Here is a 15,636-nt window from a genome sequence, read left to right on the forward strand (position 1 = left end):
ACATTTTGATTATGGTTTAATAGACACCTTTCTAAAATCCAAGTAAATATGCAAGTCAAGTACCCAACACAGTCCTAGGAGCATAAAAAACACAATAAATCACAGCAATCACAGTTAATAATAGTTAACATTTACAAAGCATTTCCTGCGTAAGGCATTTTTCTAAGTGCTTTTATATATACTACCCCATTTTATTCTCAAGCACCAATGAGACAAATATTATCTCCATTCTACAAATGAAGAAACTGAGATTTACATAGGTTAAGTAACCTCCTTAGAACCACAAAGCTAGCTAGTAAGGGTAGACAGGGGGTCAAAAGCAGATCTGTTGATTAATCTTATACTATATTGTTCCTATCACTAATATTATTATTACTATTACTCTTCTTGCCATCATTACTACTACCAATATTGCGTTTGCTCAATGTACAGATGACAGAAAGGTCCAACCTGGATGGCTGAGAACTTCCCTCAGCTATCAGAACTACAGATCCAATGAGCTGCTGCACAGTACCCCTAGTCTACTGATCCCAGAGGCCCTGTGGTTGGCAGAAAGAGAATAAAGGGGAGCAAATCATTAGGAACTGTCTTTCTCCCATTCCTTCCCAATGTTGTTTACATAATCCAAATTCTATTTCCTCAAAGACCAGCCCAAGATCTTTTCACACTCAAGAAATAAAATGATTGATAGACTGAACCTGGATTTTCCCCAAAATGAAAATAAATTTACCCCTGTCCTTTGTATATCATTTCTGTATACCTCAGCATTTTCCTTTGCTCACACTCTTCATGGAAAAACAGTAAGGAGGGACAGAAAAATACCTCCTGCCTTTTTCAAATATTTGGGTATCAATTTAAGAAATGTTCAAAAGTCTGTAGACAAAATACCACATCTATTCATTAGGAATAATAGTGCTGCAAAAATTTATATTCTGTCCTACACTGGGTTAAAAGAGAATGATATTATAAATAATAGGTGATAGCAGTAGAAAGGCAAACAACTCATTCACCAACTGAAGAGAGTAATAATTCAGGGCGTAGCATGATTAGAAGACATACTCGAAAAAACCTAACTCTGCACAACGCCCTCCTCTGGGTTTCTGTGGCTGTGGAGCCACCATCATGCTCTAAGTTAAGGGATTTACTACTAAATTCCCTACTACCATTGTCTGGAAAGAGGGAGAGGGAATATGAAGATCCAGCCGCATGTCTAGCTCTGCAGCAGAGGAAGAGATACCTGGGATTTCCAGGTAAAACAAATTTTTCCGCTGTGATTAGGTTCTATATTACTAATAGTATTCTACAATGTATATTATAGGTTAAAATAACTTTTATGAATTAACCTAAGAATTGAACCACTAAGCACATACGGGGGGCTTGCTATGTGAAAGATACTGACCAAGGTGCTGAAAATACAGAGGTGAGCAAGACAGGCACATTTGGGTGCTAAGAACTATAAAGAAATATTACAGGGTCTCTTTAGTGGGGATCTTCGAGAACACAGAGCAGGAGACAAGACCTGACCTTGGGTGGAAATCAAGAAAGGCTTCTTTGGGTAAGCATTTATAAGTTAAAACTTATAGATGAGTGATGCTTCAGAGGATCTCTGAGATACACAAATGCTGTTTACTGGAAACATATTGTGTTAAGTAATGCTTATCAATCAATTTTCTCTTTTTTCTAATAAAAAATTTCGCTGCAGTTCTCCAATCTACACATTAATGTGCTGATGTATATTTCACCTCTGGCATTGCTTCAAATAATGTTCTTCTCCGCTTGGTAAATTCTTTCATCTCAGTCAAGATTTCATGCTTTATTTCTGGGGGAAGGCCACTAAAGTCTTCAGACTCAATATCTACTGCATGAGGATTCTGAAAGAACTCTTCCTATAACAAGAAAAACATAACACCATGAAATTTATATTTCATACACTTAATGCTCTTCATTATGATAGATATTTTTATGCTTATATCATAAACAGAGTTCTACATAATCTACAATAGGCTAAACACAGTAGTACACCATCTACACTAGGCATTAAAGTGAATAGGCAGATTAGGGAATGTGTGCATTCATTCATTCATTCACTGAAAAGAAAAAGTAGTTACCAGGCACCTCTACTATATCAAACACTGTTCTAGATGCTAGGGTTCTATGCAGATCATGCCAGATAAGGTCCCTACCCTTAGGAATGAAGGAAGACATGATAAACAAACAAATGAACATGATAACAATGAGAATATAAAGCAGGTTAATCTGATAAAAGAGTTGATTAGAAGAATAGAAAGAGAAGAAAAATTGATAGAGAAGACCCCACTAAAAAAAATGACCTTCAGCAGAGACATGAAAGGCACCAAGAAGCCTGCTCAGAGAAAGAGCACCCAAGGCTGAGAAAATAGCAAGTGCAAAGGCCCTGAGGCAGGGATGAGAACAATATTTATAATTCTCTTAATTTTAGTTTGCTCTTAACCTAAAATCAGAAATAAAAAGTGAGAAATTTCATAGACATGGAAATGTAAAATGTTTCTAAATTTTAACTACTTACCCAAAGTGTTTTAAAACTCTTCATCAGTAAAGAAAAGAAAAGATACAATTTGCTTTCCTGTATGTATGTATGCTGTGTGTTATGTGAAAACCAACGAGCACTTAGGACAGGCCAGTCTTTATGCTCAGAGCTTCCCTCACTGATGCTCCCATCACCCCTATGAGGAAGGTATCGATGTTATTTTTGTTTACAAAAAAAAGGAAATAAAGCCTTGGAGAAGTTAATTTGTCTAAGATCAAAGAGCTGGTGAACAGTAGAGCCTGCACTTACATGCAGGTCTTTCTGAACACAATGCCATGTTCTTTACTAAGACTGCTATCACTTGCCATATTAATAATGTGGAACCTCCAGGAATTGAGGGATCCTGCAGTTTTAGTTCAAAAGTCTTCTACCAGATGTACCAAAATCATATGAACACTGAAGAAACAGTGAACTTGGAAATCAAAGAATATTATCTATTTTGAGAAACTTAAAAAAAATTTCAAAAACTTGTATATACAGTATAACTTCAATTTGTAAAAAAGCTACTCATTGAAATATGTGTGGTGGTGGTTTTATAACATAGCCACAGGTTCTCTGACACTCACCTCGTCTAACTTCCCTCCCACTGAATAGAGGCTGGCCTTAACTTGCTTGTAATGAACAGAATGTGGTGGAGGGGAGGCTGCACATCTCCCAAAGCTGGCTAGGAAGGAAACACAGGTCCTGCCTGGCACTTGCTCTTGGGATGCCTGCCCCAGGAACACAGCACCATGCTGTTAAACAGCTCAGGCCGTGTGGAGAGGCCGGAGGCAGGTGTTCTGGCTGACAGCCAGTGTCAATCACTAGACATTTGAGAAAGGAGGCCTTTGAGGAGACTCCAGCCCCAGCTCCAGTCTGACTGCACCTACATGGGAGACACTCATAAGGGACTGCCTCACTGAGCCCATCAACCCCCAAAACAGTGAGATAATGATAATAAATGACCGTTTTTACACCACTAAGTTATCAGCAATAGATAACCACAGCATATGATGCACAGACATACATTTACATATATACGTATACATGTACATTTGATATACGTACATATAACCAAATACACACTCACACACATATACACACTCAACTACATAGGTGGGGGGAGAGAAGGGTAATATATACCAAAATGTGTTACTAGTTATTTATGGGTGGTATGTTTTCTACTCATGTATTTTACACAAGCATATACAACTATTTATTTATCGGTTGACTGCAAAAGAAAAATGGCTTTTTTTGGATATCTAGATATGCATAATTCCACATATTTGCATACGTATGCTTGTGTGTGAATTTTACATCTACATATATACATATGCATACATATACACACTAAAGAAGGCATTTGTCTTTATTTTTATCAATAACTTTCATAAATTCATACTAACCCATTAAAATTATTCATTTCCATGTCATTAATTTTAAATAATGGAATAAATTCTAAATTCAAAAATTATTTAAATACCTGTAATGCTTGTTTATGATTCATTCTTTCTTGCCATTCTTTTTCATCTTCCTCTTCTGAACTGAAATTCAAACACACATTTACATATCTATGATTTAATGACTATTTACAAAAATATTTCTTGAGTTCAAGGCGCTGCTAGTTATAGGGGCTACAATGGTGAATAAGATGTCAAGATACGTGCTGTTATTGGTATCACAGTCTAGTGGGGACATGTGTAAGTGAGCAATCATAATATGATCTGACAACTTTCATCACAAGAAAAGAGTAGGTTGCCAAAGGGGTGGTAAAGAGAGTCTCCTCATCCCAATCAATTTGGGGGGTCATGAAAGCTTTCTGGAATTTCCTGCAATTACATTGCATCGAGAAGCATGTGATTAAGTGGTTGAAGTTTTATCAAAAAAAAAAGAAAAAAAAACAGAACCTAGGAAGTGTTTTAAGCAATGAAATGACAATATCAGATTTGGGTTTTAATAGAGGCTACACTGCAAAGCAGAGATTGGGTTTGGCAGTGAGGGGTTCCTGATAAAGGGTAAGATAGAAGACAGAGACCGAGAAATATTTGGAAGCCAGTACAGTAACCTGGAGACAACAGTATGGGGGTAGCAGTGACAATAAAGAGAACTGGGCTGATTCAGAACTTCCCTGGCCTCTCAGGAGACCCTACAGAAAGGAGTGGGGGCAGGTGGAGAACAGAGTCACGCTAACCCTCCACTTGCATGTCAATCACAGAAGCCGCTGACAATTCACAGCCAGCCAGAAAAAGAGTCCACAAAGGAAGCTCAGGAAAAGTGGCCAGAGAAGCTCTCAGCAGGTACCATGTTAAACTGAAAACTGCCAAGTGTCTACTGGATTTATCAAGGAAGATGTCATGTGTGGTCTTTTCGCGCGGTACTATGAGAGAGAAGACACCAGGCTGAGAAATAGGTAGAGACAGCATATGTGAGCCAAGTCTAAGCAAAACTAAAATTCATGTCTTTGTGAATTTTATGTCAACAGTGCTAGCACCAGCTCTACAGAATGAAAAATAGGCCATCACAAACCACCAAAACACAAAGACAAGGTAGAAAGTTAAAAATTTAGTTTTTGAAAAACATTCTAAATGGGGTCAAGAATGCATTAACTCAGATGCATTAATTCCCACACACCTTAACATGTATTATAGATCAAACATAAAGGTTTAAGTCTGTCTAAATACGGTGATGATTAATATTTTTAAATAAACATTTACCTGTTTTTTTCTTCCTCTTGTAAAGGTGGCAAAGCATAGATGTCATCTTCTCTGTGAACCTGAGTAAGGCTGGGTAGTGCTTCATCTCTGAAAAGTACACACAGGCTTAAACAGACATTATGAAATGGTTTTCTGAGTCACAAGTACTTCCCCATTGATTCCCCAAGGCCTGCTGAGGAGGCAAGAAGCGGGGAAACCCAGGGGCAATGCTTTCTCCCCTGCTGACCTGGCTGCTCAAGCCACTGCTGTGAAAAATAAGAGAAAAGAGGAAACTTGCTGCAGTTCCTCAGTACCTCAGCACCTGGGCCACAGTCTCAAGCGCAGGCCCGAAGGACAGCATTCTACATAACAGGAAAACCTGCACACAGGGCAGCGCCACCACTTGCCTTTCTCATTATCAAAGCTAATTCACACAGAACAGAGAACATTTACAACTTCAAATTATGATGTCAAATGGGCATTCCACTGAGTCCTCTTAGTTCACCCTCTATTTCCTACTAAGGGTTAAAATTAGGGAAAGGCAGCCACAGGAATCCAATGCAAAAATAAAAAATGCTAAGTTAATCTTTAAAATTTATGTAATTTTCCTCTTGCCTTTTGCTTCTTAAGGCAGTTTTGATAGCTTGTCTTTTCAAAAATGTGCTCAAAAGCTTCTCTGTAGTTTTTCTGGAGTCACTGGTTGCCAAGTCCTTTTTCTGCCTTCTCTTAGCCTGTGAAAAGAAATGACATAGGACTTTACGTGAGGGTATTAGTATACTAAAAACATTTCTGTGACTTTTTTCCCATAGAATTTGGTTTGTCTGAGTTTTCAGATTATGACTGCTTTAGTATGTCCTATTAATTGCTGTATCAGTGGATATCTTCAGGTTTCTCATATATAAAGGACACCCAGTTTCCATCTAGCTATTACTTAATGGACTGGCTATTCTACAATATATTTGGGAAACTATTAATTTACTTTGTTTCTTTCAAGTGTCCTTTAATGTCAAGCAGCCTAAAATGTAATGATAAGTATAATTAAGTAAGTGCTTCCCAAGAGGATTTATTCTTTAAAATGTTATGCCAAAACCAATTTCTGATATTGGTTTTTATAAAAATGCATTACTTATATGTAACTCTATCCTTCAACATTCAAGATTATGTCATAAGAAATCATAACATGTATAGGGATACCTTGTAAGAAATGTTCAAGTAGGGAAAAATATAAGTTCCCGTGCTAATGGTTCAATATAAGGCAGAAACACCAAAACATTCTCTTTTCTTTTTTTTTAATTGAGATATAATTGACATATAACATTGTATAAGTTTAAGGTACTTTTAATACACTTATTACACCGTTTTAATACACTTATTACAATGTGATTGCTACAGTAGAGCTAACACCTTTATCATGGGGTAGGAGAACTGGAGAGATGTTTAAGGGTACAAACTTACCACTAGTAGATAAATAAGTTCTGGGGTTCTCTTTTCCCTTCTAGTCCTTCCAAAGACTACCTGATATAGGGTATGCCTTACATAATTAAAAACTGCAACATTCAAGTCCAGACCTTTTACTGAGGCAACAAATGTCCCCAAACATTTACAAATCCTTACTTTTATCCTATGTCCTCACTTCCTTAGACAATATCTAGTAGGATTATAAGGTGATGTGCTGACATTTTCAACATATAAGGTCATATATTCAATGGATGCTGTCTCTGGGAGTAATTACACCATAGTTCACAACACTGTTCAAACATTGTTTTAAATTACTTTCAAAATAAACTCATTTTCATTCTTTTATATCCTATCCAATTTCCTTCCTTAATAATCCACTTTAGTCACACTTGGCACCACATAACCTAAGATCCAATTCACCTTTAAAGGGCTCACTATCACAGAAGACCCTCGATCTGGGATTCAGAGAAGCATTTCCCCTGTGGTTTTCTATAATGCTCCAAGCAATAACAACATAACTGGAACAAGCATAGAGCACCTAAGAAGATACTCCAAAACTCTCCATTATGAGAATGTTAGTTTTATTAAAAGTTAAATTTTATCATTGTACCCATGATATACTCTCATATATAAAGAAAAGGTATTTCAATAGAAGTATTTATTTGTTCAAGATAATTTTTAAAGTAGAAATTAAATTGCATATATGTCAAAAAAAAGTGTTGGTTTCCAAAATTCTAAAGAGAAAATTAAAAGTTTATCTGAACTTTTCCTTCTTTCTAATAATGTGGAAAGAAAAAAAAAATCAATGACTCTTACCAAAGTCTGTTTCTTCAATAGTGGAGCGTCCCCATCAAACACAAAAATAGGACGAATTCGAAAAAATAAAAGTTTACAGAGCCGGTGAAACAAAGTGAGAAGGTGAGCGTTTTCTATTGAGTTCCCATGGCGATCCCGGACTCCTTTAAGTGCTTGGTTTAACCAAATGCTAATATCTGGAAGAACAGTTAATGAAAAACATTTTGGAAATTCTTCCCTCCTCCTCCCAGCTTCAAATTCCTAACTACTGATATCTTCCAAATGTTAAAAGTAAGGATTCATCACAATTCATTTGAAATTGAAAAATGTCTAGCCCTGATGGAATCTATCTAAAATCAGTTAACTTTATTTGAACCCTTACTTCTACTATTCACATATTGAATTTTAAAATCTTACATAGTCAGATGTGTCCTTTAAAAAGTCTAATTGAAAAAAAAATTGTTCTTTGAAAATTAATGATCTCTACAGAATTGTAATAAATTAACACAACTTTTGGAGAACAATTTGGCAATTCATAGCAAAAAACTTAAAAGCTTATATTCTGCTTTACCTAAGAATTCCACTTCCAGCCATTTATCCTCAGGAAACCATCATAGGTTTACAATAAGAGTTACTTGTAAGAATATTTTATAATAATGAAAACATTTTTAAATTTAAGTTTTCCAACAGGTCTTTTTTTAAAACTAAATTATGATATACTGATTTGCTGGAATACCAAGGAGTCCTTAAAAATGGAAGCTGCAACATGATAGTCACAAAGAATCAAAGTAAAACAGGTTACAAAGTATGGAAAGTATAATTCCATTTTGTAATATATGCATTATGTTAAATATAAAAAACTAGAAGTTCAGACATCAAAATAGTAAGAGTAGTTATCTCTGCTGTGATTACAAATAGTTTATGCTTTCTTCTTAGGGTTTTCTTATATTTTAAAACTTTTCTAAACAATGCTTTTTAACAAATTATTTTGTTTGTGCATAAGACAGAGGGACATGGCATTCTGCTGATTTTCCTGCTCTCAATCTCTTTGCTAGCTCCTCTAACTCACCGTTAATGTGCTAACGTCAGCAGGGATCCCTCTCAGGCCCTCTCTTTCCTCGTGCCTGCATTAGCCACCCAGGCTACCTCAGCCCACACCATGCCCTCCCCCCAGCTCTCCCAACCCCAGACTGATGGCCTAGTTGACTCTCTACCTGATGCCTCACAGACACTTCAAATTTAACATGATCAAAGCTGAACTCCATATCTTCTCACTAGGCTGCTCATGCTGCCATTTCAGTGAATTCCCATCCACCGGAGCCAGAACTCTGTCATCCCATATATTCCTCTCATCAGGTCCTATCAATTCTACTTTTTAACCTGTCTTATACAGATTAGAAAGTATATAGATTTCACCAATATAGTTTTAGTTGAAACCCTTTGAAAGTTTCCCGTTACCTTTAGGATAATATCCAAAACTACTTCCCATGGCCTACGAAGCCCTGAATAATTTGGCCTCTGTTCGTTTCTATCTCATTTCAAGCCACTGGGCTTTTCTTAAAGCCTAAAAATCACTAAGCTCTTTCCTGCCTCCAGGGTCTTCTCACGTGCTGCTGCCTGAGAGCCTCTCCCTCTCTAGCCTAGTTACCTGCTACTCTTAGGTCTCAGTCTGTGGGTCACTTCCTCAGCCTAGGTTAAGACCTACACTTACTTATACAGTGCTATTCAAACACACTGCGTTATGTGGCAGAAATGCTTCAATGCACTGGAGATATAGCACTAAATAAAACAAAGCAATTGCCCTTATGGAGTTGACAATCTAGTGGATGAGGGGAAATCAACTATGAGCTCCATGACTTTTCCAGACCACACTTGTGGGCACTGCTCTCCCTCTCATAGGTCATATAGGAGGCAACAAAGATCTGCTATTAAATGAGTTGAACAGTTAAAAATTTAAATGAATGTACATTACCTAACTACCATCAAAAAAATTAGGCCCATCAACAATTAACTTATAAACATGTAACAAAACAGTGAAAAGCAAGCTATTATAATCATTTTTATATTTGAATGCTACTATGTGTCAGGCATATCCAAGATCCTAGTGATAGAGCAGCAAACAAGATAGCTGTGAACGAACAAAGCAGATATGGCTCCTGTCCCCAAGCAGCTTGCATTCTAATGGGGAAGACAGGTAACTAAAAATTAAGTAATAGATATGTTAGGTTGTTGGTAAGTGCCAAGAAAAAAGTAAATAGAGCAGAGTAAAAGGGCAAAAGAGAGACCGGGGGTGAGTAGCTCTTCAGTTAGGGAAGGCCTATCTGAAGAAGTAACAGAGACCCAGATGAGCACGAGGAGCGCCGGAGTAAACCGTGAGGCAGGGGGAACAGTAAATGTGAATCCTCTGGGACAGACACAAGCTTCATTTAAGGACAATGTGGCAGGCGGAGCACAGTGAGAGGAGCATGGGTAGGAGCTGATGTGTGTGTACAGTCAACTGGAATGTTTCTAAAATGTAACTTAAGTATCACCCTAGTGGACATGAGAAGAATACACTATAAGAAAAACAGTTTTAAAACTAATTACAATAGCCCAAGTGAAAGTGGATGACAGTGGTGGAGACATGGTATAGGATTAAATACTTAGCCTATCACTTGTTATTCTTTATTATTTGACAAAGACACTTAGATTGTATAAATAAACAAAATACTTGGATATAGGTGGTAAAAAAGACCAAACAATTTATTTTAAAAAGCATTATAAACCTAGTGTGTCATGGGTAATTTCTTCATTAACAAAACAAAAAAACTGAATATATTTCAGATATCTGAATTCAAATTCCCATGAAAATGAACAAAGTAAAATCAATTATAGAACAAATATTCTTTTACATATATACACACATACATACATGTATATGAGGTTATCGTTATAACCGAAGTATCTGTGACAGTCCATTATTAAATGATTCATTCTTTCAGAAAAGCCCAATAACCCCATGAAAATGACTTCATGTCCCAAAAAAGCTTCTGAGTCATCTGAAAATAGATAATCTAAATGAAATGTTCTACCTTTCCTTACTTTGGACAAGTTCCTAAAGAACTGGAATGCTGAACTTCATGTATCATCTCAATTATTTTACAAATTATTCTTCAAATGGGTTGCATCATAAAATGACCTAAGTCCTTGCTGAAGTTTTAATGGCTCCCATCACTGAAAACTATTAATACTTTCATTCACATGTAGTTAGTTCTATCAAGAAAGTATCTAGTCAACTACAATTCTATATACATATAGTCACAAGATATGGAGTAGAGTGTGGGAATGGAGTCAATGGAATTGTAATAGATAAGCATGATATCCGGGGTGGGAGGGCAGTGGTTGGGGGGAGGGGGGTTGTTACTTTGTGAGGGTGAAAAGGGTAACTATTGCATTGTTCTGTACACCTGAAACTAATATAAATAAATAAATAAATAAATAAAGTTTTTAATAGAAAAAAAAAGTATCTAGAAAGCAGTGATTTGAGCAACCACCAGAGGGCAACAATACCACACATGCTTTCAAAACAAACAAAAAAAAACCACAAAAAACCTTTCCCTGTCCCCTAAAGGCATAAAAACTTTTAAGCCAAAATCCATTATAGATATATTTTAAGATTATTCACATTTCAAAAAATATAATCTGTACCATCTTACTTAAGGTTCCCATTTAGGGAACTAGTGTAAGGTACCACAAGCGTCTGGAACAGAACAGAAAAAAAAAAAAAGCCTAACAAATAAAAAGATCAAAGTTTCAGAAACAGCATTCACGTTTTGAAAATGAAAAAAAAATGCAAAGACACAAACAAAACCAGCCAAACATGCATACAAACAAGTCCTTAAAAACCCCATCATAGGGCTGAGAGGAAAATAATTCACTGTATATCTTTTGAAATCTTTTCAGTGTAGTACCATATAAATTACCTATTCCAAAAATCATAATAAAAATAGCATATACGTGTGTGTGTATGTAATTTTTTTTAAGTTCAAAACCTGACCACACTATCTTTCCTCTAACAAACATAAGGTGGAGCAAGATTCAGAACAGCAGGCAAAACTACCGCTAGGAAAAGCCTATTTCATTTCCTCCACGCTGACTTCCCAGCCGGAATAATACTTTTAAGCTTTACAATATTAACAGCAGCAGACACAATTCTAAGCTTCTTTCATTTAAATAATCCCTTTATTCCGCATACCAACGCTGTGTGTGTAGATACGACTTTCAACTCCACTTTCCAGATAAGAGAACTAAAGCACTGAGAGGCGTAAAGCACTGCTCTTAAGTGATAAAACCAAAACGCCAATCCAGAGAGGTACGATCGCAAAGCAAGCGAGCGAGCGGGCGGGCGGGGCGGGGGGAGCAAACATCAAGGAGATTCTACAGCTGCCCCGGGGTGAGACCGTCATCCTACCAACACCAGTCTGCGCCCAATGGAGACACGGGAGTGAGTAAAATCTTTGCCGCGAATCACTGCATCCCAAGTACTGCCCACGCGTTAAGGATACCCACGGCAAGGATCTTCCCTTCCAGCGTTTCCGGGTTGACATGCCTCCCGGAGCACTCCAGCAGCTTCCAGAGCCCGTGGACTCCCATGAGGCAGGCGTGTCTACAGAGCACAACTCGGCGGGGTCGCTGGAGACCTTTTATTTTAATTCAACAACAGGCTGCACAGCTGCCCCGGCCTCCGGGAAGAGCTCCAGCTCAGGAAAGACGGAAATAACCCGCGCTTTTCCAGGGAAAACCGGCACCCACGGGAACTTCACTTCCCAGCAGGTGACACCGCCTCCCTGAATAAGACGGAAGCAAAGAATGGCAGGCAGCGGGGAGGAGCAGGTCCGCCTCTCGCCCAGCGCTTTGGCCCAAACTTTTGCACTCTTAGCGTAAGGCCGGTATGAGGGGACAACGCAGGCAAGACACACAGCCAGAAGATGGACCTCCGACACCGCCTACCCTCTGGAGTCGGTGCGTCAACTCACAGGAAACCGGAACTCTTGGATTCCGTCTCATACGATGCGTAGGGCGAAAGTCCCGCCTCCCCGCGCTGACGTGTATTTGCTGCGCCGTTACCCCCGGAAGTGAGGGAACGGTTCAGCCTGTGCTTATGTGGTGTTAGTGACGCGCTTCCTCCACGTTGGCGTTTTGTCGTTGTTAAGCAGTAAAACGATAAGCGAAGCGTCTACTTGCTGGGGTGACGGTTTTCTACGCGCTTGTTCGGTATCAACTTCTCCCCCACTGAAAACTCTTGATACTAAGTATTGCTTTACACGTAGAGCGACAGCAGAAAAAGATGGATGCTTTTTCTGGTGAATTGATAAGTATGTGTTCGATAACGTAGTAGCTAGATAATAATACAATTTAAAGCCTTAACCTTCGAAATGTAGTTTAGTTTTCTCCGGCATTTGGGATTCCATAGAGTGTAGGTCAGAAATGGCAAACTAATTGCCAGAATAGCACCTGGCAAGGCGGTGGCTCTGGAACCCTCAGGCCAAGATTGAGAGCCCCACCGTACCATGTTATAGTCACTATAACATGGTGTATAGTATAGTATTGTCGGTTAACATTTGTTCAGAACTAAAAGTAACATTTGTTCAGAACTGTTTCATCTGTAAGCTTCGTATAAAACCAATCTTGCAGACTTTTAGCTAGGATCGGAGGTGATTGTATGCAAAGTACTCCCATTAGTAGTTAATAATAGCCTTATACATATTGGTTCAAAATTGAACTATCGAAACTAGATTCAAACTCGGTGAAAAGGTTCATTTAAATGAGCATGTAATTTTGTTATATGAATCCCTATGACAAAAAGAATATCAAAAATTAGTTTTTAGCAAAACCTTTCTATGCCCAGATGGTTCACAGTAGCCATGTTTAGTTGACGTAGTAACAGCTAACAGTCTACCAGGGGTAATCATGACAAAGTGCTTTTTACATTTCCGCCATGTGTAATTCCCAGAAATTGTTCTTAGTTGTATTTCATGGAGATTAATATAATTGCCTATTCAATTTTTGACTCCCTCCACAGTAGACTGCAAACTTACTGAATCCAAAAACTAGTTTGTTGACTGTTATATCCCCCACTTCTGACACTTAGCAGGAATTCCATAAATGTGACCTAAATGTCAGCCTCTAGTTTGAAGCTGTCCAGTGCACCTTGTACCCTGCTGACAGAGAATTCCCTCACAAGCCTGGCAGACATTAGTCCAGATCCCATCTGAACCTTATAATAGCCCTGTGTTAATGGGCTAAATTGTGTCCCCCTCCAAAATCCTTATGGTGAAGCCCTAACCCTCAGTAACTCAGAATGTGACTGTATTTGGAGATTGGGCCTTTTAAAGTTGATTTAGTTAAAATCATTAGGGTGCGCTTCATCCAATCTAACTGGTGGCCTTATAAGAAGAAATTACAATACAGACTTAAGGGATATGTGCACAGAGAAAAGACCATGTGAGGTCACAGGGCGAAAGCAGCCATCTTCATGCCAAGGAAAAAGGCTCTGGAGAAACAAAACCTGTCAAAACCTTGATCTTGGACTTCTAGCTTCCAGAACTGTGAGAAAATAAATTGCTATTGTTGAAGCGACACAGTCTGTGGTATTTTGTTATGGTAGCCCTAGCAAACTAAGACACTCTGTGATCCTAAGCAAATTTCTTCACCAATGTGTAAATAAAAGCAACCCCTTCTTGGGGTTGCTCTGAGATCAGCTATTTAAGATGAAATACCTAGTAAGTAGTGGTGCTCAAATTAGTTTGTTGAGTGCATGACCGAGGGAGAAAATTATGTGTAAAACTGAGACACAGAATGCACCACATTTTGGAGCACCTTGCCTGAGCCCCTTGTGTCTGGGAGAAGGCAAGTTGGGAACTGCTATGGCTGCTGTACCAGTGGGGCCTAATTATAGTAGTGGGAAATGAACAGCTCCAGGATATTATCAAAGTGACAACATTTTTTACTATCTGACAGCTGGGTAAAAACAAATAGCCAGTGTGTGCATTTGAATGCTGTAAGTGATTTTAAAACTACAGCAATATTTCTTAAAATACAAAATATTTTGAAGGAACAGCCACTAAGGGGTGTATATTTGATTTACAAAGCATTGCTTCTTTTAGATGCTGTTTAAAGGGCTCTATCAAGTTTCTGAACAGTAAAATACACATCTTTTGGAGTAATAATAGCATTAATAATTATTGGAATACTAGCACTTAAATAGCAATTCCTATCTACAAACCACTGTTCTAAACACTTCACATATATTAACTTATTTATTCCTCCAAACAATTTATAAAATAGATACCATTATCACCATTTTACCAATGAGGAAATAAGCATGGAAAAATTAATCTTAACTTGCCCAAGGTTAAGTGCAGAGCCAATATTTGAACCCTCAGTGCTTCTATGGAGACTCCTAAGAAGAGTTGACCAAGAAAATAAAATGACAGGAATTTATTAATAATTGAAAGAGAAGTATGTAGTAACTTGCTTTTAGTTTCTAGAAAAGTAGTAAGTAGTCTCTGTAAACCTCAGTGTGCTCTTAATAACTTTCAATCTTAATGAGTCAAGTCATCAAGTGATCATATCAAGACTTTCATAAAAAAGTGTTTATGACCAATAAGCAATCTGTACAAACTCCTCATTTTCAAGGTGTCACTATTCTTTTTTGTTTGTTTGTTTTTTAAGCTGAGCCATCCTGCCACCTGTTGGCAACTCAGCGGCTGCTCAGCTCGGGCTAGCAATCGAACTGCTGTTGCTCAGAGCTCAAACTCTTGAGTGAGCTCTTAACCAACTGAGGCACTAGGCCAGCCCATGTCATTGTATTCTTTATGTTGCATTTCTCTCCTCCTTCTTGGTTCTTCCTACCTTCCTCTTCTCTGAAATACTTAGTTAAATTACATGAAATGGTTGATATTCAACCATGTTTGACCTACAAAACTGACAACTTCATTTGTTTCAAGCTAGTACAAGAATTAAATTTTCTATTTCTTAAAGTCTTATAGAAATATAAAATTATAGTCATTAATGCATATTGTTTCATTGATTATAAAAGTCAGATACAACATGGTTTCTTAAAACACACGACTTGGGTAGAACTGACAAATTGTCATGTACTTC

General features: G+C 37.8%; 1 protein-coding gene across 1 annotated transcript in view; it reads right to left on the minus strand.

The window, feature by feature from the left end:
• The window catches only part of ERCC5 (ERCC excision repair 5, endonuclease), a 24,027-nt gene extending 9,960 nt beyond the window's left edge, over window positions 1-14,067 (minus strand). The window contains exons 1-6 of the mRNA XM_019663857.1: window positions 12,036-14,067; window positions 7,513-7,688; window positions 5,854-5,969; window positions 5,260-5,346; window positions 4,029-4,089; window positions 1,743-1,886 (exon numbers count right to left, since the gene is read on the minus strand). Coding sequence (XP_019519402.1) covers window positions 1,743-1,886; window positions 4,029-4,089; window positions 5,260-5,346; window positions 5,854-5,969; window positions 7,513-7,688; window positions 12,036-12,123 — 672 coding nt within the window. The 5' untranslated portion in view covers window positions 12,124-14,067. The remainder of the gene's footprint in view (window positions 1-1,742; window positions 1,887-4,028; window positions 4,090-5,259; window positions 5,347-5,853; window positions 5,970-7,512; window positions 7,689-12,035) is intronic.
• Window positions 14,068-15,636: the final 1,569 nt, after the last annotated feature.

The sequence above is a fragment of the Hipposideros armiger genome, unplaced genomic scaffold (genome assembly GCF_001890085.2).
Source record: "Hipposideros armiger isolate ML-2016 unplaced genomic scaffold, ASM189008v1 scaffold_408, whole genome shotgun sequence".
NCBI classification, from domain to species: domain Eukaryota; kingdom Metazoa; phylum Chordata; class Mammalia; order Chiroptera; family Hipposideridae; genus Hipposideros; species Hipposideros armiger.